The sequence below is a fragment of the Orcinus orca genome, chromosome 4 (genome assembly GCF_937001465.1).
Source record: "Orcinus orca chromosome 4, mOrcOrc1.1, whole genome shotgun sequence".
In the NCBI taxonomy this organism is placed as follows: Eukaryota; Metazoa; Chordata; class Mammalia; order Artiodactyla; family Delphinidae; genus Orcinus; species Orcinus orca.
This window is the reverse complement of record NC_064562.1, coordinates 40,188,082-40,211,439: the sequence shown is the minus strand read 5'-3', so window position 1 is coordinate 40,211,439 and position 23,358 is coordinate 40,188,082. Positions and strand designations below refer to the sequence as shown.

At 36.9% G+C, this 23,358-nt stretch overlaps 1 protein-coding gene across 5 annotated transcripts in view; it reads left to right on the top strand.

Moving 5' to 3' along the window:
• The window catches only part of CDS1 (CDP-diacylglycerol synthase 1), a 69,198-nt gene extending 45,840 nt beyond the window's left edge, over positions 1–23,358 (top strand). For 4 of the 5 annotated variants that reach the window (XM_004285429.3, XM_033416020.2, XM_049709113.1 and 1 more), the window contains 8 exons: positions 1,659–1,717; positions 3,431–3,513; positions 5,270–5,357; positions 7,969–8,037; positions 10,806–10,958; positions 12,538–12,657; positions 14,722–14,825; positions 20,317–23,358. In XM_004285429.3, coding sequence (XP_004285477.1) covers positions 1,659–1,717; positions 3,431–3,513; positions 5,270–5,357; positions 7,969–8,037; positions 10,806–10,958; positions 12,538–12,657; positions 14,722–14,825; positions 20,317–20,446 — 806 coding nt within the window. In that variant the 3' untranslated portion in view covers positions 20,447–23,358. The remainder of the gene's footprint in view (positions 1–1,658; positions 1,718–3,430; positions 3,514–5,269; positions 5,358–7,968; positions 8,038–10,805; positions 10,959–12,537; positions 12,658–14,721; positions 14,826–20,316) is intronic. The other variant, XM_049709115.1, reaches the window with a different exon arrangement.

Genomic DNA, 23,358 nt, shown 5'->3' with positions numbered 1-23,358 from the left:
GGGAGAGCCAGAGAGGTCCGTTTGGACAGAAGGGGAGGGTCCAGAGGCATCTGTCTTGCCTCTGCTTTGCTTTTACCCTATTAGCCTCTGAACCAAGTCCAATCTACCTTTAACCATGGACCAATGGCATAAAGCAGCATAGAAATTTCATTATTCCTTAAGCAAAAAAATAAATCTACCTGCTATTGGAGAGAAATTTAAAAGCAATGATTTTTAAAGAGGTCTTTTATGCTACTGGTGATTTCAGTGCCATGAATTCCATGTTTTAATCTCCCCCTGCCCCACCTTGCTTTCTTTCTTTTTCTCAAGAAAGTGACATATGGCTGTCAGTTTGCCTCTACTCAGAGAATGTTTCCATATTTCTTTTGCAGTTCAATCAGTTAGATTCTATAGGTGACAAATAGGAGGTGAGGTAGGATCTGGGAGCCAGTGTGCATTCTCTTCCTTTATCATTATCCTTTACACTGACATTACAAATCGGTCATCAAAAAATAGCTGCCGGCAGCTGCTGTTTGATTCTTTGCTCTGGTCAGAGTAGTATCAACCTTGCTTACTCCAGTGGGTAGAATTGCCTTGGTAAGTATAACTTAGATATACAAAGTCTAGTACTTTATTTCATATGGGATAGATTAGGTGACAGTTCGTTTTCTATCTTAGAAAACTCTCTAAAGATATTGCAGAATAGAATGCATGAGTAGCTGTTTAGCTGAAATTAAACTTGGCTTATGCATTTCCAGTATCTACTTCTGTAAAAAAATAATTATCTTTAAAACTTCACAGATATATTGGGCAAAAAGTGCTTCATATTGCCTCCCATTACTTAGTATATAACTATTAGATTTCATTTCATTAGGTAGAATTTTTATTTAGTAAAATTTTATGGTAATAAATTTGTAGGATATAAACAGAAACACAAATACTGTTTGTACATCATGAAATTATTAAGAGTATTATGTTTTACTGTAATTATTATAACATGGGTCTGAGAAATTTCAAATCACTCTTAACCTGAATCTTGCTGATGATAGTTTATGGAACCACAAGACTCTTGAGAGTCATTAGGATCTAAGGGTTTAACTCTTTTCTAGCGCTGTGATCCCCAGTAAATTAATGAAGTCCTTTGTGTATTTTTCTTCATCTGTAAATTGGAGATGATAATGGGTACTTACATCATAGGAAGGTTGGAAGGGTTAAATGAGTTAATGCTTCTCAAATGCTTATACAAGAGCCTGGAACATAGTAAGTGTTCAGTAGATGTCAGCTGCCATAATAATTATTATTAATTTTTATATTATATAGAGATTGAAACATTCTACACAGACATTTGATGGATTGACTAGCAAATAAATTTTAGTGAACTGAAATTCAGGATCTGTTTTTCCATGTCCACACATTAGCAAGGGACTAATTCACTTAATTAATGTAGAAGATGTTTATTGAATTTATGCCATGGACTATATTAGGCATTTTGAAGAATACAGGGTCATTTCCCTCTAGAAGCTTTTACTTAAAATGCTTAATAGAAGAGCAGGAGAGCGTATGAGTGAGTAGCTAAAGCATAGCTAGATGTGGTATAGAAATTTGGCTTATATGAGCTCAGTGAATCTTAAACTTTGTAACAAATTATACAATAAGCCATGTTTTTTGTTCTTGAACAGGTTTCTGCATGTTTGTGCTGAGCTTGGTGAAGAAACATTATCGTCTGCAGTTTTATATGGTGTGTATTAACCATTATTCTGTAGTCACTGTATGTAATAAAAACCTTTACCTTTATTTTTTTCTGTGGTGAGAAGATATAATCTAATCTTCTAGTTGCCTAAATGTGAGGGATATTTGAATTTTGGATTACTATTATATATAAAAAGTTGAAGTTGAAAATTTTTTGAGGATTTAAAAATTTTAACTGTTTCCAAAGTTTTCCTAAAAACTTCTTCTTTGAATATTTTCAAAGGCTATAAAATTAAATTCAAGTATTTGGGTTCCCTAAATTTGTAGAAATTTGAGGTGTTTCCACAGTCTCCTGGACAGTTAGTAAGTCTTGGAAACATCTACCATCTTTTTGTATGGAAAGTAGCTATGTTTACTTGCCCTTAGCCTGGGCATAAGGGGAACAGAGCTTACATTTTCTTGGCAGCTATAGTTAGTTATACAGTCACATGATTCTTCGTGGCCAAAGATACTTCATTCAGTGTATCATTGAACAGTGTTCAGTGTTTTATGAAGTTTATCATTGTACATGATGACCTTCTCTTATTTCCTTAAAAGGTAGCTAATTATAAGACTGTAAAACGCAAAATGTAGTATTTAGATCTGTGAATTCATGTATTAGTAAGGCTTGTTTTGGATTTGGGGTATATTTCCTATTTTTCATGCTGTGCTTTTTCCCATTAAGACATCCTGCTGAGCACCATAGCTGGGAAATTGTAGTATTTCTTACATTTCTAATTTCTGGGGGTCTTGAGAGGAAAGAGTAGAATTCTCAGTGAAAATCTAGAAACCATCAAGACAATTAGAAATACTAGAATCTGCTATGAAAATATAAATGGTTCCTACTGGAAAAAATCATTTATGCATTTGGAAGCAATCAGGGTAGAAGAGAATTGGATTGTATAAGCAGATGAAAATTAAAAAAAAAAGCCCAACCAATATAATATATTTTTTGCTGAAATGGAAAATAGGTTTATTTTGAATAAATCAAAATCCTAAGAATTTTGAAAAGTCATAACTTCCAATAAAAATTATGAGACTAGTACATAGAAATGTTAGCGCTTTTTGTTCACAATTTGCTTATACTAATGATGCTAAAAGTGGTTAAAGTGGCCATCTCTCAGGCTAGATGGAATTGATGAAACACAGAGGACTTTGAAATTTGAAATGGAGTACTGTCATTGCACAGAGCTGTGAAGATCAACTTTCAAGTATGAAAAGATTGAGTTTAAGGGCAATTGATCCCTGCTGGTTTGAATCATTTGAAGTTAGAAATAACTCTTTATTGGAAAATGGTACCATAGTGAACTCAGAGAAAAATCGTTTTTAGCACTTCTAATAACTAGAGAATGCAGCCAGAGTAGAGTTTTAGCTCCTATCTAAATGCCATAGCAACAGCATAAACTTCTCATTATCATTTTAATCTCATGATTCAAGATTATGTTTTTTTCAATATGTCTTTTTTAAACTTAGTAGTGTATCTCAATATTATTAGCATTCGATTTGTGTATAAATTAAGGTTACTTTGTTAAATGTGTTCATGGTTTTCAGATCTCAGTAGGCACTAAAATTAATATAATTTACTAACGGCATTTATTTTGTATGACCTTATCTTATGAAATGTGACCAACAGTCATGCTAGAAATTTGTGTTTCAGAATTGCTTCGTGGGCTGCACTGATCCGTTGTGTTCACTAATTGTTGTATTGTTGTGCTATTAACAGTTCGCATGGACTCATGTCACTTTACTGATAACAGTTACTCAGTCACATCTTGTCATCCAAAATCTGTTTGAAGGCATGATATGGTAAGGGGACAGTATTATGCTGCTTTATATTTAAGTCATAGCACTTTTAAAGCTCTTTTACATTCGACAATGTCTTACAGATTTCTACTAAAATGTACTATTTGTTGTTGCTCTATTCCATTAAAATAGCTTACTGAGTTTTGCTTACTGTTTGACAACTGAAGACAAATGCTTTGTTAACAACTGGAAAGCTTCCTTATTCAGGTTTCAAATAAAATGCAGGAAGTCCTCATAAAAGCACCAAACAATTAATTACATTTTCAGGTGTTACTACACCTTAGTATGACTTTTTTTAAAAAAACAAAGAATTGTGTTTAAAAAGAGTGTATTGTTTATGTGGGATGCAAAAAAAGAAAAAAGGGAAAGTTTGCTTTTCGGCAAACAATGTGAAAGTTGGGTAAGTTCTACTCTGCCTTTATAATAGGAGTTGGTGTCCAGATTTCGGGTATTTGGAGTTACTTGCTATATAAGCAGTGGGTTGCAGATTCAGAAAGCATTTTTATCAGTTAAAAATTAACTTAAATTATAACAATTATTATAAATTAAAAATAAGAGTGGAGAAAAACTTAAGATTTTAAGAAATCTGACTATATTTTCTCCACATTCTTTTAAAATACAGTAATTAAAATCTTCTATAATTGATGGGTTTATTCAAGATAAATTTGTTCCCTTGACAGGTTTGTGTTTTTTTAACCAAGATATGTATGTGTGTGTAAACAATTGGAATCATTTTAAGATTGTCTTCCATATACAAACTTTTAGTTGATGGGAGGCAGTTACTGAAATTAGTAGGTTCTGTACAGTTAGTAGGGTTTTAATGCAACTACAGGCTAAGATAGTATTAAAATAATTTTTCCTGAAGGAGTTTGTATTAAGAGCTTGGTGTAAGTTTATCAGATTATACTGTCTGAACAATTGACTCATTTCTCTTTTGAAAGGCTGTTTTTAAAAAATTATACCATTGTAACTTGTTCCTGTCAGCTGAAAAAAATGCACAACGTGAACGTTGTGAGTTAAGTTTTATTTGGAGCCAAATGAGGACTATAGCCTGGGAGAACAGCCTCTCAGATAGCTCTGAGGACCTGCTGCGAAGAGGTCGGAGGGGAGGTCAGTAATACTTGGTTTTAGTGAAGGGGGCACGTGCCAGCAAGCACACATTTTGGCAGAAGGTTGCTGCTGGTCATGGGGAGCAGATGCCTCCGTTAATGATTTTAGTGCTTTTCTAGATATGAGAAGATGTAAGAAATGGGGCTCATAAAATCTTCTCCTAAAAAATATCTAACTCTCTGAAGGACTGTTCTGCCAGTGTTTCCCAGAGCACACAAGTGCCTCATTCCTGATCTCAGTGCTGAACTCCTTTCAGGGTGTGTTGGAGGTCAGCGACTGCAGTGGCTAGTGACCTAATCCTTGTAGAGCCAGATGGCGAGTGACAGTTTTTAGTTGGCATTCCTCATAAAACTGAAATTTGAAAGTCCATAGCTATAGAAATTGATTGTTTAATTTTAAAGTTAAGTTGATTATTTAATATTTTCATTAGCAATATTCTTCTCGTATGTTTATAGATTTTGCTCTGCTTAATTGCTAACTGGGCAAATTTGGTTGGTATTTATTGTGTCTGTTAATTAATCTTTTAGTACGTGCTGTGTTCTGGGCTAGGCTGCAATGTAATCCAAAGGATTATTGCATTGGTTCATTATGAGTCATAAGCTGTAGAAATAGTTGCCACTTAATCATACGGACTTTTTTTTTTTTTAAGGTTCCTTGTTCCAATATCAAGTGTTATTTGCAATGACATAACTGCTTACCTTTTTGGATTTTTTTTTGGAAGAACTCCATTAATTAAGGTAATGGAAAAATACCACAAGCAAACCCTGACCATAACTTAAAAGATTAGCCACTGGAGAAATTCCCAGCCATTTGGTGCTGTTGCACATTTTTGATTTCTGAGGTGCTTTGATTTTCCTTAGTTGCCCTCAGCAGCCACAGTGCAGAGGCAGTGATCTGTATTTCCCAATGATTCCGTCTGGTTCTTCATCAGATACTCTCTTGGCTCCTTGGTCATTTCCCCTCTCTCGTGAAGGCTCATGTCATCTTTTTGCTGTTTTCTTTCCCTTGGCTGTTGTGCGGTTCTTTATTCTGCTTCCCAACAACCCTCTAAACAGGCCTGTCCTTGACTCTGCTTTCCTCTCAAGCCATCTCATTTGTCTCCTCCTTCACCAGATTGTTTGAAAGTGTATATTATACCATTGTCACATACTCATGTCCATTTGAAAGACTTTTATACCCAAATTTGTTTTAAGAAAAAATTTGAGGTCCTACAATAAAACACTGATGAATGATGCAAGTGATAAGGAAAAGTGAAGATAAGGGACAGGAAAGTACACATGAGGGGACCATGTAGTTTTGCCTTAGATTTGGTTCTGTTTATAGTCAGTGGAGGCAAAGAAGAAAATGAAGTAATTTATACAGTTCCCATCTTGGGAAAGAAAGAAAGAAACCAACTCCTCATGGAAAAACAGACCTTTTTCTAGAACTGATTTCTTTTAAAAATAAAAATAAAAAAGCTTTTCACGCTGGGGCTACATAGAGGATTCACTCAGTTCAGATATTGGGCAAAGTCTTTTATAACATTCTGACAAATGCATTAATTGGCTATTTTGATGTAATCACATGAAGGCATTTATGGAGGGACTGAGACAATTGTTGAGATAGAAAACCTGTTTTGTTCAGAGTGATGTAAGGATAGTTTATCATTCCTAGAGGAGTGCGTGGATGGCCTGTCCTTCAAAAACACCTTCCTTAAATTCTTCCCCACTTAGGAGTCCAGCACACAGCATTAAGCTGAGCTGTGGGGATACTGGCCAGTAAGCTATATACATTTTTAAAGTCTCTAAAGCTTATTTCAGCACAAGAGCAAGTGGTGAAGTAGTCAAGGATTTTATACCAGCTGAGAAGTTGTTGGCTTAGGAGCCCTCAGAGGCTGTAGAAGAATCTCACTGTCTGATTTTGAACATCAATTTCTAGTGAATTACCAGGCTGGATTAGTTGTATAATATACGCAGATGTAATTAAGCAAGTTAACCCCTAAATCAGTATGATATGGGGGGCTTCCCTGGTGGCGCAGTGGTTGAGAGTCCGCCTGCCGATGCAGGGGACACGGGTTCGTGCCCTGGTCCGGGAAGATCCCACATGCCGCGGAGTGGCTAGGTCCATGAGCCATGGCTGCTGAGCCTGTGCATCCAGAGCCTGTGCTCCGCAACGGGAGAGGCCACAACAGTGAGAGGCCCACGTACCACAAAAAGAAAAAAATTAAAATAAAAAAATATATATATATATGATATGGGTCAATTTAATTCGATGAGCTATCTTTAAAATAATCAGCAGGCACTTCTGAATTTGAGTCAACTCCTACTTCATGACAATAATATTGAATTATCCTAGGAGACATTGTATATCAGTCACTTCTCTATGGCGGAATTGTTGTCAGATTGGTCAAGAAAGCCTTGGTACTTTATAAACTTCAGGACAAGCGCTCATGTAGTTTAGCATATCACCCATTTCTATCTCAGAAACTTCCCTCCGATATTTATTTGGCTTCTGTTCCCATTGATCCATTGAAAGGAACATCACAGAGGCCGTCAGTGATCTCCTGACGATCATAGCCCTGTACTGAGTCCTTATCTTACAGAGCACCTCAGCCAGTTAGCACTGTCTACTCCTAAATCTTTTTCTCCTGCCCCTGCTTCACCAAGTTCTAGACTTTCCTCCAGATTTCTCTCCCTGAATGCTCCATGGACTAATAAACAATAGCCGGAATTTGAAACAAACAGTATTCTCAGAAGCCCAATATGTTTCTTCATGGAGAAAGACATATATAGTGACTAAAGGAGGGAGGATATGTGCATACTTGTGAGGCAAATACTGTACCTAGGGCTGTGGAGCTTTTTGCCATTTCAGAAAGAGGACTGTTGTAAGCTTGGCATTTGGGAATATATGAAAATCTGGGGTGCTGCAGAATCCATGTTTTGTTATACTCATTCTATTTTTGATCAGTAGTAGGTCAACACAGACCGTGTATACTTAGAATGAATGAATATGTCTCATCCTTATTACATTATTCTGGGGGTTTATATAAGCATGAACATTATGGGACAATTATTTCAGCATAGAGTTTATAGTCCTTTGAGTGAAAAAAGCAAATTGAGGCTATTTACAGAAACAAACATATTCACAGTATGTAGGATGTCTGAAGGCCTAATATGTGTTCGACTCTACTAGAGAGATTTGCACAAATAAATCACCATCATGGACTGAAGGAAAAAGGGTTGCAAAGCCTTTCCAATATGAAAAAAAGAAGGAGAGAGGTACAAGGTATTATGGGAATTTATTGAACATATGTATCTGTGTGTTTTGTGAGTGCAGTAACTCTTTCTAATTCTATTTGGCCTTTTTCAGTTGTCTCCTAAAAAGACTTGGGAAGGATTCATTGGCGGTTTCTTTTCCACAGTCATCTTTGGATTCATTGTGAGTTTCACTAGGATTTTTATTTTATTTATATTTTGAAAAGTGGTAGCAAGTTTATTAGTCTATTCTGAACCTAAAAGAATTAAATCAGAAAATGCTAATAATGTATTAACTGAAGCCCACTAGACGGAATCCACAGGCATACCTCAGAGATATTGCAGCTTCAGTTCCAGGCCACCACAATAAAGCGAGTATTGCTATAACGCAAGTCACGTGAATGTTTTGGTTTCCCAATGCATATAAAAGTTACAGTTACATTATACTGTAGTCTATTAAGTGTGTACTAGATTAAGTCTAAAAAAAACAGTGTATATGCCTTAATTTTAAATACTTTATGGCTAAAAAATGCTAAGTATCATCTGTGCCTTCGTTGAGTCATAATCTTTTTGCTGGCGGGGGGTCTTGCCCAGATGTTGATGCTGCTGACTGATCAGGGTGGTGGTTGCTGAAGGTGGGTGGCTGAGGCAGTCTCTTGAATAAGACAGCAAGGAGGTCTGCCACATCGATCGTCTCTTCTTTCATGAAGGATTTCTCTGTAGCATGCAAGGCTGTTTGATAGCACTTTACCCTGCTCAGTAGAACTTCTTTCAGAATTGGAGTCAACCCTCTCAAACTCTGCAACTGCTTTACCAACTACGTTTATGTAATATTCTAAATCCTTTGTTGTCATTTCAAGTCTTCACAGCATCTTCACCAGGAATAGAGTTCATCTCAAGAAACCACTTTGTTTACTCATTCATAAGTAATTCCTCATCCGTGAACGTTTTATAATGAGATTGCAGCAATTCATTCCCCTCTTCAGGCTCCACTTCTAATTCTTTTGCTATTTTACCACATCTGTAGTTACTTCCTCCACTGAAGTCTTGCAGTTGGAAGAATGGTGCCATTAGACTTGTTTGAGGCAGGGTTGCCATAGACCTTCAATTTGTGAAAAACACAGTACCTGTGAAGCACAATAAAGTGAGTGCAATAAAATGAGGTATGCCTGCATTCTATAGCCCAGTAACTCTCATCCTGGCCTCATAACAGAACCACCTGGGGAGCTTACACAACACCTATGTCCCAGCCCTCTTCCAGGTCAATTAACTCCCTCAGCTGATTCTCATATAAAGCTAGGCTTGAGACCTGCCGTTGTGTTTTGGTAGTTTCTAACAGCTGTTCTGCCTTGTGGGTGCACAGGTGCTGGGACGGGTGGTGGCTTTGAATAAAAGCAGAGAATGCAAATGATATTGAAGAGTTCTGTCTCTTTAACACGTGCCAGCTGCTTGGCCTAGTGGGTGCTTACTGCTGTGAGTCCAGTTTACAGAAAAAGCTTGTTAAAAATAATTGATGTTTACTTTTAGCTATGAATAATGGATATTGTTAATGTTTTAAAAATTAGTGTACAGTTATGGAATTTATGTTTTTATTCAAAGGTGTCTTGTGAGAAATCAAAAAAGGTACAGAAAAATGGCTGGATATAAGATAAATATACCAAAAAAAATTACTGTCAGGAAGTTTAATTTTTTAAGAGTCTTGTCCCTAACAGTTCTAGAATATATTCTATAGCCAAATATAGAGTGACTAATAACAACATGGAGCTTTGAGAGGGAGCAAATATACGAATAAATGGAAATGGGCCAGGCTGGAGGGGAAAACCACCATAATTCCTGTTTATCAGTGTAGTTCATTCTCAATGAAAATTGCGATAGAATTAAAAAAATTATTCCAGTGTTTATTTGTTAGAATATCAATGAGGTAATAACTGATGAACAGAATAATGAAAAGGGATCTGGTCCTGTCCAATGATTATACATTACGAAGAAGGGATTATTAAGTTAAATACTACTACAAGAATCTAGTATCATTAAAGACAATTTAGAAATACTACAAGAACAGCCATATCATTGGAAGAAAATAAAGAGCTATCCTATAAGAATGTAATGCATGATGAAATAAGGAGGAGGGAGCTTATATATTTTTTAATAAGTAATTTTGAGGAAACTGGTTGTTTGGAAGCAAAATCAACTTATATCCATTTCTAGTGTCATATTTGCACTTCTATCAACCATTTTTGAGCAGTATAATGGTGTGAATGTCTGTAAAAGAAAGAAAATGAACTATTGTATAGCAATTTAAATTTGTAATAAGATATTTTGTTTTTATGTATCTTCTTCCATGGCTGAGGACAGCTAGTTTTAAAAATTGCAGTGATGTGTCCAGGGAAAGAATAATTTAGTCAACATTGTCTGGATTGGTTAAGAACAATGGTGTTTTTCACCTGTGCTGTTTTCTTAGTAATTTTGAATCACTGTTTATTTTTTTAATTGATGAAATTAATATAACCTTTATGCAAGAAACTTTAGTCCTGTACTCTCCCATACCTTTATAATTGTTAGCTTCTGCTGACATTAAATGTGTTCTTAAAAAAAGTAAAACCTTGCTATAATTCTTGTCTAAATGTTCAAATCGGCTTCTTTTTCTAACTTTCCCCTTCCCTCTTTCCCTATACTGAGATTATAATCATACGGATTTCCAAAAAGTTTTGTTTTCTAATGGCTTTTTAAAGTTTTTTATTCCATCAGTTATGGTCAGTTAACTTTGAAAATACATGGCAGGATGTGAATGCGAGGAAAATTTGGCATTCTGTTTCTGGCCTTTCTGACACATAACATATATACGTTTAAAAAATTTTATATATATACACACACGCACACACACACACACACACACATACACATACATATATTTTCATGCAATGTTTTACAAACGCTTGCTTTGCTATTTAGGCCGCTTACGTGTTATCCAAATACCAGTACTTTGTCTGCCCAGTGGAATACCGAAGTGATGTAAACTCCTTCGTTACAGAATGTGAACCCTCAGAACTTTTCCAGCTTCAGAGTTATTCACTTCCTCCCTTTTTGAAGGCATTGTTGAGACGGGTAAGATAAACATGGTGGGGATCCTCCCTCCCAAAAATTAAGCTTCATTTATTGCAAGAGATGGATTTCTGCAGAATTTTTAACTCTGTAATACAGATCACTGTCTGCTTGACATCAATCATATATTCTATCCCCTTGTGATTTCCCTTTTTTGTATATAAAGTGAATATTACTGTCACAAACCAGTTGTCTGTTAGAAACTTACTTGCCTAATGGTTTGAATACTGGTGGTAATTTATCTTGAAAACATTTTTAAATGTCTCTTAGATTTCTACAAATCAAATGAGTTATAATGAGTTTCACATGTAACTGGTATAAATTGACTCAATTTAAAACTTAATTAAAATTCACCAGCTCAAAAATTACTTGATTTTTAGGGGACTTTTACTAGTACAGAAAGCTGCTGTTTCTAAAAATCACTTTCCCTTCCAAAAACACTGCTGCCATTTAAAGGTAACCTTGAAGGATGTTGACATGCTGTCCAGTAGATCCCTGCTGATCTATGCTACCAGGACTAGTGGGTGGTTGGTTAAAGTGGGGAATCAAATAATTGTGTGTGTGTACACATGAATGCATCTGAAACATTTATTATTTATTTATTTATTTGGCCGTGCTACACAGCTTGCGGGATCTTAGTTCCCTGACCAGGAATTGAACCCTGGGCTCTGGCAGTGAAAGCACCAAGTCCTAATCATTGGACCTCCAGGGAATTCCCTGAAATATTTAACTTTTAACTAAAGTTACTTTTTAAGAAGAAGGTTAACCAACAAATTATTTCTCTACTTGAGGGCTCAATACATTGATTCCAAGAATTTTTTCAGTGTCCAAGCCATCTATTATCTGCTGTAAAACTCTTTGATACTGCTAATCTTTGATTGGGGCAAGGCCGTTCCTTTGCGAACAGGTCCAAAGATTGGAGTTCTTAGTGATCTTTCTTAAACCACACCCATTATGCACTCTCTACAATTTGTAGTTTCAGTTTATTTAAAGTGGAATAAGAACTAAGAATTTACAAAATAATTTGGCTGCAGAATTCTTCTCAACTTTTCATAATTGTCTTGCTGATGTTAATTTTGGTAGAAAATAAAGCATTTTATTTTCAGGTGTTTCCACAGCATTTAACTTAATTTTAAGAGAAAGACCAACTTTCCCATCATTTGTCATATAAAATTAAAGTGAAATAAAATACAAGTACAAAATACATTATATAATTACAAAAACAAAGTGCTACTGGTAAAAAACAATGTCAGAAATTAACTGATTCTTGGTAAGCCTATGACCCAAGTGATGTAGAAGTTTCTAGACAAATTAGAAAAGTAGCCTATCAGATTTTAGCACACCAGGCGCTTTCAGTACGCTTACATAGGGAATAGGGAGTGCTGGCTGAATAAGCAGAGTGGTAACGAGAGCTTACACATTTATTTTTTCCTATGATCTTGAAAGTTTGTGAAATTAACAAAAATATGGCATGTGCTTTGACTTAGTGTTTATATATAATGGCTCTGAGTTTAGGTGGCATGCTCGAATACATTTTTCATGCAGTTAGCCCCAACCCCTCTCCTTTTTCTTCCCTCTTTAGGAAACAATAAGCTTGTATCCTTTCCAGATACACAGCATTGCTCTTTCCACATTTGCATCTTTGATTGGCCCATTCGGAGGATTCTTTGCCAGCGGATTCAAAAGAGCTTTCAAAATCAAGGTGTGTGTTTTAGATTCTTTGTTACAGTGTTACAGAATATAATTAGAGAATGTAATATAGTTGGAATTTGGTTCTCTTTTGGTCTCCCGCATTAAGCCCCTGGGCAAAAACTTTTCCACCCTATTTGTGTCAGCCTCACAGAGTATATATTCTTTCTTGTTAGGTTTTGGTCATGCCGTGTTAATACATTTTAAAGTGGTATATCACCCTTTTTTCTAGAAATGGCATGTGTCACTTGATGCTGGGACAGACACAGAATCTTGGTCCTTCAAGTGTTCATCCAAGAATCCAGCTATGAATTGTCTAAGTTTAGTGTCCTGTCACAGTCTCAAGTGAAGGGAAGTGCAAGAGTGCCTTTGGATATGTAACTCTCCATTCTGCTGGACCAGGGGTCAGCAAACTCTTTCTGTAAAGGGCCAAATCATACGCTAATAGCAGCAATATCGCAAACTACTCAGTTCTGAAGTCTTCCACCATAGTGTGAGAGCCCCATGGACAATACATCAATGAGTGAGTGTGGCTGGGTTCTAATAAAACTTTACTTACAAGAAACAGGAAGCGGGCTGGAATTGGTCTGTGGGACATAGTTGCTGATCCCTGTTCCAGATACTTAAAATTAGCCCTATGTTTTGTTTACCTTAAATTCTCGTAAAGTGAGATATATTTGGCCTATTATCTCAACTCTCCTCACATGGCTTCACTAAGTTAAGACTGAATGTGTGCCATTGGGAGTTAGAGAGTGTCTACTGAAGGTGGGGTGCTCAGGGCAAGCTTCTCTGAGGAGGTGGCGTTTAAGCAGGGATACCAGGAAAGGAAGAGAATGAGTCCTGCAGAGAAATTGAAGGAAGGGAGTTCCAGCAAGTGCAAAGGAGTAGAGGAGATCAGCTGCTGGAAGGGGAAGAGGAACACTGTGGCCATGGTAGGGAGTAGGTGGTCAGACTACAGAGAGTGGTGGCCAGATCCCAGAGGCCAGAGAAATAAATATGCGAACTCAGCGAGCACTTGCAATGGGGAAGATACTACCTTAGGTGGAATGCAATATGCAAAAGTGTACAAGATGTTGTCCCTGTTCTCATGATGCTCACCACCGACTAGGGGAGATAATACACATCCACAAAGAATCGTAGCAATAGCTATGCAAGACGAGAAGCCTGTAAAGGCTGCAAACAGCAAAGTGGGATGGAGTTACCACGGCTCTATTGTGCTTGGGTTAGTAGGGAAGAGAAGGAAGGAAATGTGTTGGCAAAAATTAACCAAAGAGTTTTTCAACAGTTGTTTTAAACAGAGAAATGTTATGTTTAGAATGGTCTTTAATGGTCTCCAATCCAAGGTTTCTTGGTGAATGGTGAGGTTTCTTTTCATGTCTGAAATGAAGGTAGAATCGCTGTTGCATTTTAGAGGTTTTTAGGCTGCTTGAGTAAACGAGGACAATTAGTCATTTACATTTCCTGGGCCCTGACACGTGTAGATGGATCTATACAGGGTCAATCTGCAGAGGCTTACTAACCATTCCCTTAATTTGGCCATTTAATGGACTAACATGTCCCAAATGAACTATCTATTTTGATTTCCTTTTTACCCCAACACATAAAAAAAAAATATTTATCACAGTAGTAAAATATTTATTTCAGAGTAAGAACCATTAGGATAAACATGAGCTAGAACCAGTTGTATATCTGTCAACAACACTAAAATAGCTCCCCAAATAGTTTCTGATTAAACAGAAGAGCCAGCTATAAGATTAGATTAGTAATAGCTGATAGCATTTTTGATTTAGAAAAAGTTTTATTAACTAAAAAAAGTTAGTGCTAGATTTAATTAATATTTAATTAGTGTTATTTGAAAGCTGTGTGTCAATTCAATAGTCATTCTAACATAGGCACATATTCCAACATGCAGTTTTAATCTGTTGGACATGTTCTAATAAGTTTGTATTTAGTGGGAAAATCCAATAGTAAAGTATTTTCCTTCAAGTCCATGATGTCAAGGAGACATTTACAGGTAGGAATTTTAGAGCAGGTGATTTTTTTGAAAAGTTACTAATATGTTTGTTTTTTTCTGAAGGATTTTGCAAACACCATTCCTGGACATGGAGGGATAATGGACAGATTTGATTGTCAGTATTTGATGGCAACTTTTGTGCATGTGTACATCACAAGTTTTATAAGGTACTTCTAGATTTTTAAAAAATGTTTTATTAGATGATTTCTTGGAGTTCTCATTTCGATAGGCATTAGTTTGAATTCGTTACTTTTTTTGTCATTGGTAATCTATAATAGCGAAGGGAACGGTGGCTCCTGGAACCGTGTCACACTGTAGCCTTGGGCAGTATGATTAAATTATAATTATTTCCCTTACATTTGAACAAGTTAAAAAAATAGTATATGTCATAGTCTAATAGGGCTGAGTTAAGATTCAGTTAGAGTGGGTGAATGGTACTAGATTTGGAACAGCAGGAGATTTAATTTCTCAACTGTGGACATTGTGGTGACAGTGAACCCTAAGAGTTACTTAAAAAGGAGGAGGACATAATGATTCATCCAGTCCACCAGTTATTGCTTGAGTGCCTGTTATGTGTTGGGGCATGTTCTGGGCATGGATATAGCAGAGAACAAAACAAACCAAGTTCCTGTCCTCAGGGCTTATTTTCTTCCTGGGGAGTTGGAGGGAGAAGGGGCAGAAGTGGAGAACAAACAAATGTAGCTTGTCTGGTGGTTATAAGAGCCATGGAGAAAAACAGAGCAGTCCGCAGGATTATGGGTGTGTATGTGGTGGGGGTGGGGGGTGGAGAGGCGGGGAGGGGTAGGTGGAGGGTGTTGCTGTTTTATATGGGGTGCTTTATTCTCATTACTTAACTTTAATGTTTTGGATCTGCCCTGAAATGCCAGTTTGAGGTGTGAAAGCTAACCACATCAACCACATGTTTACTTTATATGCCATGGCCTCTACTGGTGTCTGAGCCTAGAAAACCTGTATTTCCTTTAGAGTTATGTGGATTGAAACTCATATTTATAGGTCTCTAAATATGCATTTTAAATATATACCCATAGTAGTGTGAGCATTTTTGTATTAACTTTTATTTTCCTTGAGCCGTCTTGTTAGGAGTTTATCTATTTCATTAATCTTTTCAAAGAATCAAATTCTGACTTCACCTTTCTCTGTTGTGTATTTGTTTTCTATTTCATTGATGTCTACTCTCATCTTTCATTCCTTTATCTTTTTTAAAAACTGTATTGCCGTATAGCTGATTTACAATGCTGTGCTAGTTTCAGGTGTAGAGCAAAGTGATTCAGTTTTACAAATATTCATTCTTTTTCAGACTATTTACCCATATAGGTTATTATAGAATATTGAGTAGAGTTCCCTGTGCTATACAGTAGGTCCTTGTTGGTTATCTATTTTATATATAGTAGTGTGTGTATGTTAATCACAAGCTCCTAATTTATCGGCCCCCCCCGCCATGTTTCGCCTTTGGTAACCATAAGTTTGTTTTCGAAATCTGTGAGTCTGTTTCTGTTTTGTAAATAAGTTCATTTGTAAAAATTAGATTCCATATATGAGTGATATCATATGGTATTTGTCCTTGTCTGACTTACTTCACTTACTTTACTTAGTATGATAATCTCTAGGTCCATCCGTGTTGCTGCAAATGGCATTATTTTGTTCTTTTTTATGGCTGAGTAATATTCCATTGTATATATGTACATCTTCTTTATCTACTCCTCTGTCAATGAACATGTAGGTTACTTCCATGTCTTGGCTATTGTACCATAGTGCTGCAGTGAATATTGGGGTTGCATGTATCTTTTTGAATTATGGTTTTCTCTGAATATATGCCCAGGAGTTGGATTGCTGGATCATATGGTAGTTCTATTTTTAATTTTTTAAGGAACCTCTGTAGTGTTCTCCACAGTGGGTTTACCAATTTACATTCCCACCAACAGTGTAGGAGGGTTCCCTTTTCTCCACACCCTCTTTAGCATTTATTGTTTGTGGACTTCTTGATGATGGGCATTCTGACTGGTGTGAGGTGATACTTCATTGTAGTTTTTTAATTTTTTAATTTTATTTTTTTATACAGTAGGTTCTTATTAGTTATCCATTTTATACATATTAGTGTATACATGTCAATCCCAATCACTCCATTCATCGCACCACCACCACCACCACCCCACCAGTTTCCCCCCTTGGTGTCCATACGTTTGTTCTCTACATCTGTGTCTCTGTTTCTGCCCTGCAAACCGGTTCATCTGTACCATTTTTCTAGGTTCCACATATATGCATTAATATACGGTATTTGCTTTTCTCTTTCTGACTTACTTCACTCTGTATGACAGTCTCTAGATCCATCCACGTCTCTACAAATGACCCAGTTTTGTTCCTTTTTCTGGCTGTACCTCACTGTAGTTTTGATTTGCATTTCTCTGATAATTAATGATGTTGAGCATCTTTCCATGTGCTTCTTGGCCATCTGTATGTCTTCTTTGGAGAAATGTCTATTTAGATCTTCTGCCCATTTTTTGACTGGGTTGTGTTTTTTTGACATAGAGCTGCATGAGTTGTTTGTATATTTTGGAGATTAATCCCTTGTTAGTCTCTTCATTTGCAAATATTTTCTCCCATTCTGTGGGATGTCTTTTCGTTTTGTTTGTGGTTTCCTTTTTCTGTGGAAAAGCTTTTAAGTTTAATTAGGTCTCATTTGTTTATTTATTTTTGTTTTTATTTTCATTACTCTAGGAGGTGGATCCCAAAAGATACTGCTGCAATTTATGTCAAAGAGTGTTCTCCCTATGTTTTCCGCTCAGAGTTTTATAGTGTTCGGCCTTATATTTAGGTCTTTGATCCATTTTGAGTTTATTTTTGTGTATGTATAGTGTTAGAGAATGTTCTAATTTCATTCTTTTACATGTAGCTTTCCAGTTTTCCCAGCACCACTTATTGAAGAGACTGTCTTTTCTCCATTGTATATTCTTGCCTCCTTTGTCACAGATTAATTGACCATAGGTGTGTGGGTTTACTTCTGGGCTTTCTATCCTGTTCCATTGATCTATATTTCTGGTTTTGCATCCTTTATCTTTCTTTAGGTTCAATTTTCTGTTCCTTCTCAAGCTTCTTGAGATAAAGCTTAGATTACTGATTTTCAGCTTTCTTGTGTAATATATTTATCTAACATTATATATTTCCTCTTAACTACTGCTTTTTGAGTGCTCTTTTTAAGTACTTTCAAGTATTCTCATCCCACATGTTATATGTGTAGTTTCATTTTTCAGATACAAATATTTTCTGATTTCCAGTTCTATATCTTCTTTGACATGGGATTATTTAGAAGTATATTAGAAGTATATTGATTTGCTTCCAAAGAAATGGAGATTTTCTCATTCTCCTTCCTTTTTTGATTTTTGCTTTAATTCCACTGTGGTCAGAAAACATACTCTTTATTACTTCAGTATTAATATTTGTCATGACTTCCTTTGTGCCCAGGCACATTGTCTACTCAGATATACATTGTATGTACACATGAATCAAATATGCATTGTGCAGTTTCAGGATTAGTGTTGTAAGTCAACTGGGTGAAGTTTAGCTAAATCTTCTGTACTGAATTTTTTGGTTTGTTTTTCCATCTGCTTGTTCTGTATCAGTTACGAAGAGAGCTTTGTCAGAATCTCCCAGTTTTTGCTTTATATACGTTGAGGTTGTATTAGGTGTCCACACATTTAGAACTCGTGTCTCACTGTTGAATCACTCTTAGTATCATTCTATAATGCCCATCTTTATATACTACTTGTTTAAAGCTTATTTTGTTGAATATAAGTATAGCTACATCAGCCTTCTTCTTAATTGTGTTTGCATAATATTTCTTTGTCTATCCTTTTATTTTTTGTGTGCCTTTTTCCTTATATTTAAAGTGTGTTTCACTCTTTTCTTCTCACAAGGATTTTCTTTTTTTTATAACCCAGCTGACAATCTTTGTCTTTTTAATTGGAGTATTTAATCCATTTGCATATGATTTATTTACTGATATATTTGAGTATTAGTAATTAGTGGCTTTAAATCCTTAGAACTCTTTATCTGCAGAAGATGGCAGCTTTTAGAGCATTAACTCATACTTTTTTTTTTTTTTTTGATCTGCTGTTCTCTCAGTAGGGAAAAGTTGTGCTGAGCCATGTTGTCCTCCATTTGAAAGTACACATTTAGACGATTAGAAATACAGTGCTAGAGCCAGTGTGCAACTAGCTGGAAGCCCCTGCTGACAATTTTGCATTTAGCTGAAGTTGCTAGAATAGCATTCCTTTTCTCTGTGGGCCCTACTCTGGGTTTATGTTAGGAAGTTGCTGAATCTTTTGAAGAAACGTAAGGCAAGTTGTGTCCTGACTTGAGTAGACTGTAGCTGCGAGAGACATATGGCTTCAGTTTCTGGCAAATGAGTTGAGCCACGTGTACAAAGGTGACCCATGGGACAGCTAATCCGTGCTATTGTGCAATAAGTCATAAATTTAATTACCCATGTAGATGTCTTTCTCAGAATTCTGTGCCATTCTCCATCTTGCTTTTTCTCATTGGATTTCCCTAATCCCTCTCCACAAAAAGTAAGCCCACTCTGCTTTTCCTATTCAAGTGGATTGTAGAAATTGCAAAGAACAATACATCTACATCACAGTCTGAATTAGGTTCATTCTGAATTTAACAAAATAGCACTTTAGCAGTGTAAGTGCAGAAACACAAGTGATCTCCAGCTTATAAATGGGTTGAGTTCTAGTGTGCAAAGGTAGGAAATTGCAATCCCCTTACTGTCATGGTGTCTCTGGAGGGTGGGAATCCTGGTTGGGGTCTTTTCTGACCCAGAGTGCACCATCAGAAGGTGCAGAGAGAAGGGCTGGCATGGGGATGTTGGAGGAGCTTCCCCAGAAGGAGCCGCCCAGGGAGAGGCCCCTGCACAGGCTGGTATGATACCTGTTGGAGAGCAGTGTCACTGCCCAGTGGATACTTTACTTAACACTGCCTGGGCTTATTTCCTCCCCAGTGGGGATGCTGGGCAAGACGGGCAGGGCTCTCCACCTGCTAAAGGAGATCCGCTTTTATTTTGTTTCCTATATTGGGGTTTACCTAAGACCTTCTTTGAAAAAAGGCTGTTGTTCCCATTGTAGATCCCAGGTGGGGGCTTCAGGGCTGGGCTCGGGAAGTGTTCCCCGATGGTATTTCTTCAACAGGGTACCTTCCCTGTCTGACATTTCTTTGAAGCTAAAGACTTAAATTATGTCTTCATGTTCTCTTTTGGTTTATCCTCATCAGGAATGGTCCTTTTTTTTACAGAATGGTTTCCGTGTCTTGTCCAATCTCAGGATTTGCCTTTTCGCAGATTTTTGTGGAACTTAGATCTGCACTCCCTAAATTGCCTCGTGTTCCTGTCTTCTGTGTTTGCACATTCTTCCCACATCTAGACTGTATGCCTCTCAATGCAGATAGTTCTAGGGTTTTTTTTTTCTCCCTTTGACACTAACGTTGGGCATTAAAGTGGGCTCTGATCAAGAGCTGTTCCGATTCTGTAAAGATTGATCCTCTGCACTTAAATGCATGGTTTATTTTAAATTACAAGTATATGCTTCCTTTAGCTCTCTTAAAATAATAGTGTGAACTTTGTCTTTTCTGCTCTGTTATCAGGGGTCCAAATCCCAGCAAAGTGCTACAGCAGTTGTTGGTGCTTCAACCAGAACAGCAGTTAAATATATACAAAACGCTGAAGACTCATCTCATTGAGAAGGGAATCCTACAGCCCACCTTGAAGGTATAACTGGATCTGGAGAGGGAAGGACTGACAGTAAAGAATTCTACAGGAAAGCACCGATGACATTTTGTAATTGTACAGAAAAGTGTCGAAAATGCAATAGATTGAAGTTTTACAGACATGAATGTTTCTTCTCTGAAATTACTGTGAATATTTAACACTTACTTGATCTAAGTTATGAAATAAGTAGCAAATGCCAGGCAAAATATCCTGTACTTTTTCTAAGTGTATTTTCTGATGTTAACTTCCTTCCCATTACTTGCTAGGTTTCATCACTTAAAAGACTTGTGTTTTAAAGAGTCACAACACTATGAGTAAATTGAGGCTGTCTTGAGATTGCACCTGGCAAAGTGCCCTTTGCACAAATATTTACTTTTGTAGTCGGAGTGGCTCTTCATTTCAGCAAAATGTTTTATGTAAGGCACGATAGGAAGTTAGTTCTCCTCTACTTCCTCCTCTTTCAGTCTGAAGTATTTTCTGAAGGGCTGAGTTGGATCCAAAAAAGAAAGACTGTCCACTTTTCAAAGAAGTAAGTAATCATTTGCCAGCGAAAAACATTCCACTTTTAGGTGAGTTTGAAATTCAAGAGAGAGGCTGAAATTTCTACCATTATTGGTTTGCCAGAAAGAGCAGACATCAGACTCTACTTTGATCGAATTGTCTGGAAAAACATAACCTTCTCAAAAACTTTCAAGAGAAACACAGGAGAATTCTGCTATGAAGAACATATGTTCCCATCCTCCACCCATGATCACAACAGACAGTAGCTCAGGAGGCAGCACTGGATGATGACACATGCATAGCCCACCTCTTGGTTGAGTTCTCCACTTTTGTTTCCCTGTGAACTGGTTTCCATAAGTTCTGTAGCCACGAGCATCAGTACATAGGGTAGTGAGTAGGGGTGGTGAATGAGGCAGAGAAGGGGGTGCTCAGCTGAGCCAGAGTGACCCGTCCCTGGATGCGGCTCAGCACACCTGGGTCCTAGGCACCTACCTCTTGGTTCCCGTGAAGCCCACTGGACCCTCACCTGGGAAGAAGCGAGATCTGCCTGGAAACCCATTCCCAGACTAACTCCATGGTAGCAGCTAATTTTTATCACATTCTTCTTTCACATCATGTCAGAAAATCTGAGGCCATCAGCTGATTTTTTTTTTTTCTTTCAACAATGAAAATCAAGCAGAAGTGATTCCCACCAAGAACAAAAAGCACACGAATGCCAAACCTTTCCTTTGGGGGACTGGACACTGTAACCAGATGAGAATAAATTTCTTCTCAGTGGATGTAAATAAGCTATTGTTGCTGTGTGCTCTCTACAGCTGTATTTATTCTATTGTACAGTCAGCACTGAAACCTTCAAAAATTGCCTAGTGCTCCTTGGCTAAATGTTCAGAGGAAAAATAGATATATTTTAAAGAATGTTTTGCTATGAAAAGAGTAAATATTTTTGTTTAAATCAGAAACAAATTTTAATTCTTTTATATTTCTGTTCTATTACTCAAAAAAAAAAATTGCAGATATGCCTGGGTTCCACAGATGTCATCTATAACTAGCAGCCTCATCATGTGTACTACAGGATTATGGTGGATATAGTTAAAGTCAGTCCCAAGAGTCTCATTTCTTGGCGTGGCATGCACTCAGTCAATTCATCGCCACTGGATGTGTGCAGTCAGCATTATTTCACACTATTCCATAAAAATTTAGAATTGGCATTGGAGGTATTATTACAGAAGGAAGTGATTATTTTTAAAATCAGGCTACCTTTAAGTTAATTTTCAACATTGCTCATTTTTACTTGCTGCATTAAAAGCTCCAAATGTAGATCATAAAAGAATTTACTTACCAAAATTTAAAAAATAAAATTAAAATTTTGTAATAGGAACTTATGTTGAAAACATGGTGAATTGCACCGTAAGAACTTGGAGATATGCAGTTCCCTCTGCATTTTTCTTTAAAGTGATGAGTGAGGCACTGCAAAACAGAATTATGAGCACATTACTGAATGCGTATTATAAAATCAATATTATGGTAAACAAAATATGAAGCTAGAAATATTTGGGGTCACAGTAATAGCTATCCTCAAATACATTTAGAGTTGGATGTATATTATTCTATATGTAAAAAAGTAAATTCTTAATTTTAACAACACTCTAAAGGTTGACGTTTTTAGTGTACTTTTATAGCATGTATATTAAAATAGAATATATTTTATCAAGAATATACTTTAGGGCTTCCCTGGTGGCGCAGTGGTTGAGAGTCCGCCTGCCGATGCAGGGGACACGGGTTCGTGCCCCGGTCCGGGAAGATCCCACATGCCGCGGAGCGGCTGGGCCCGTGAGCCATGGCCGCTGAGCCTGCGCGTCTGGAGCCTGTGCTCCGCAACGGAAGAGGCCACAACAGTGAGAGGCCCGTGTACCGCAAAAAAAAAAAGAAAAAAAGGAAATAAAAAAATACTTTAGCTAAGATTGCCATAAAACCCTGACTTTGATCATTTTTATATTTGCACTCTGAAGAGGGTTTATATTCCAGTGTAGCAATGTGATGGCAGAAAAATGAAAGACTAGGAACTTCCTTTACAGTAATGGCTAATTGTTCCAAATTTGCTGTTTGGAGAGGTACTCTAATGGTACTAACTGCTTAGTACAAATGTTTCCTCAGTGCTTTTCCCCTTGTGGTGGGTATACATTTTACTGTCTGAGAATAAAAAGACCACACCCACACACACGCACACACCACCGTTTTATTCTCTTTTATAGTATCTCTTCATTTGTAATTTGGTTTGAACAAAGATGGTACCACCTTGTTCAGGGGAAAAGAAAAAGTGGAAACAGTGTATACTGTATATGGGTGGGAGATAGCTTTTGATATGTGTTAATCAGTTCGCTGAACCTTTTACTGAAACTGAGATAGGAAAATAAAAC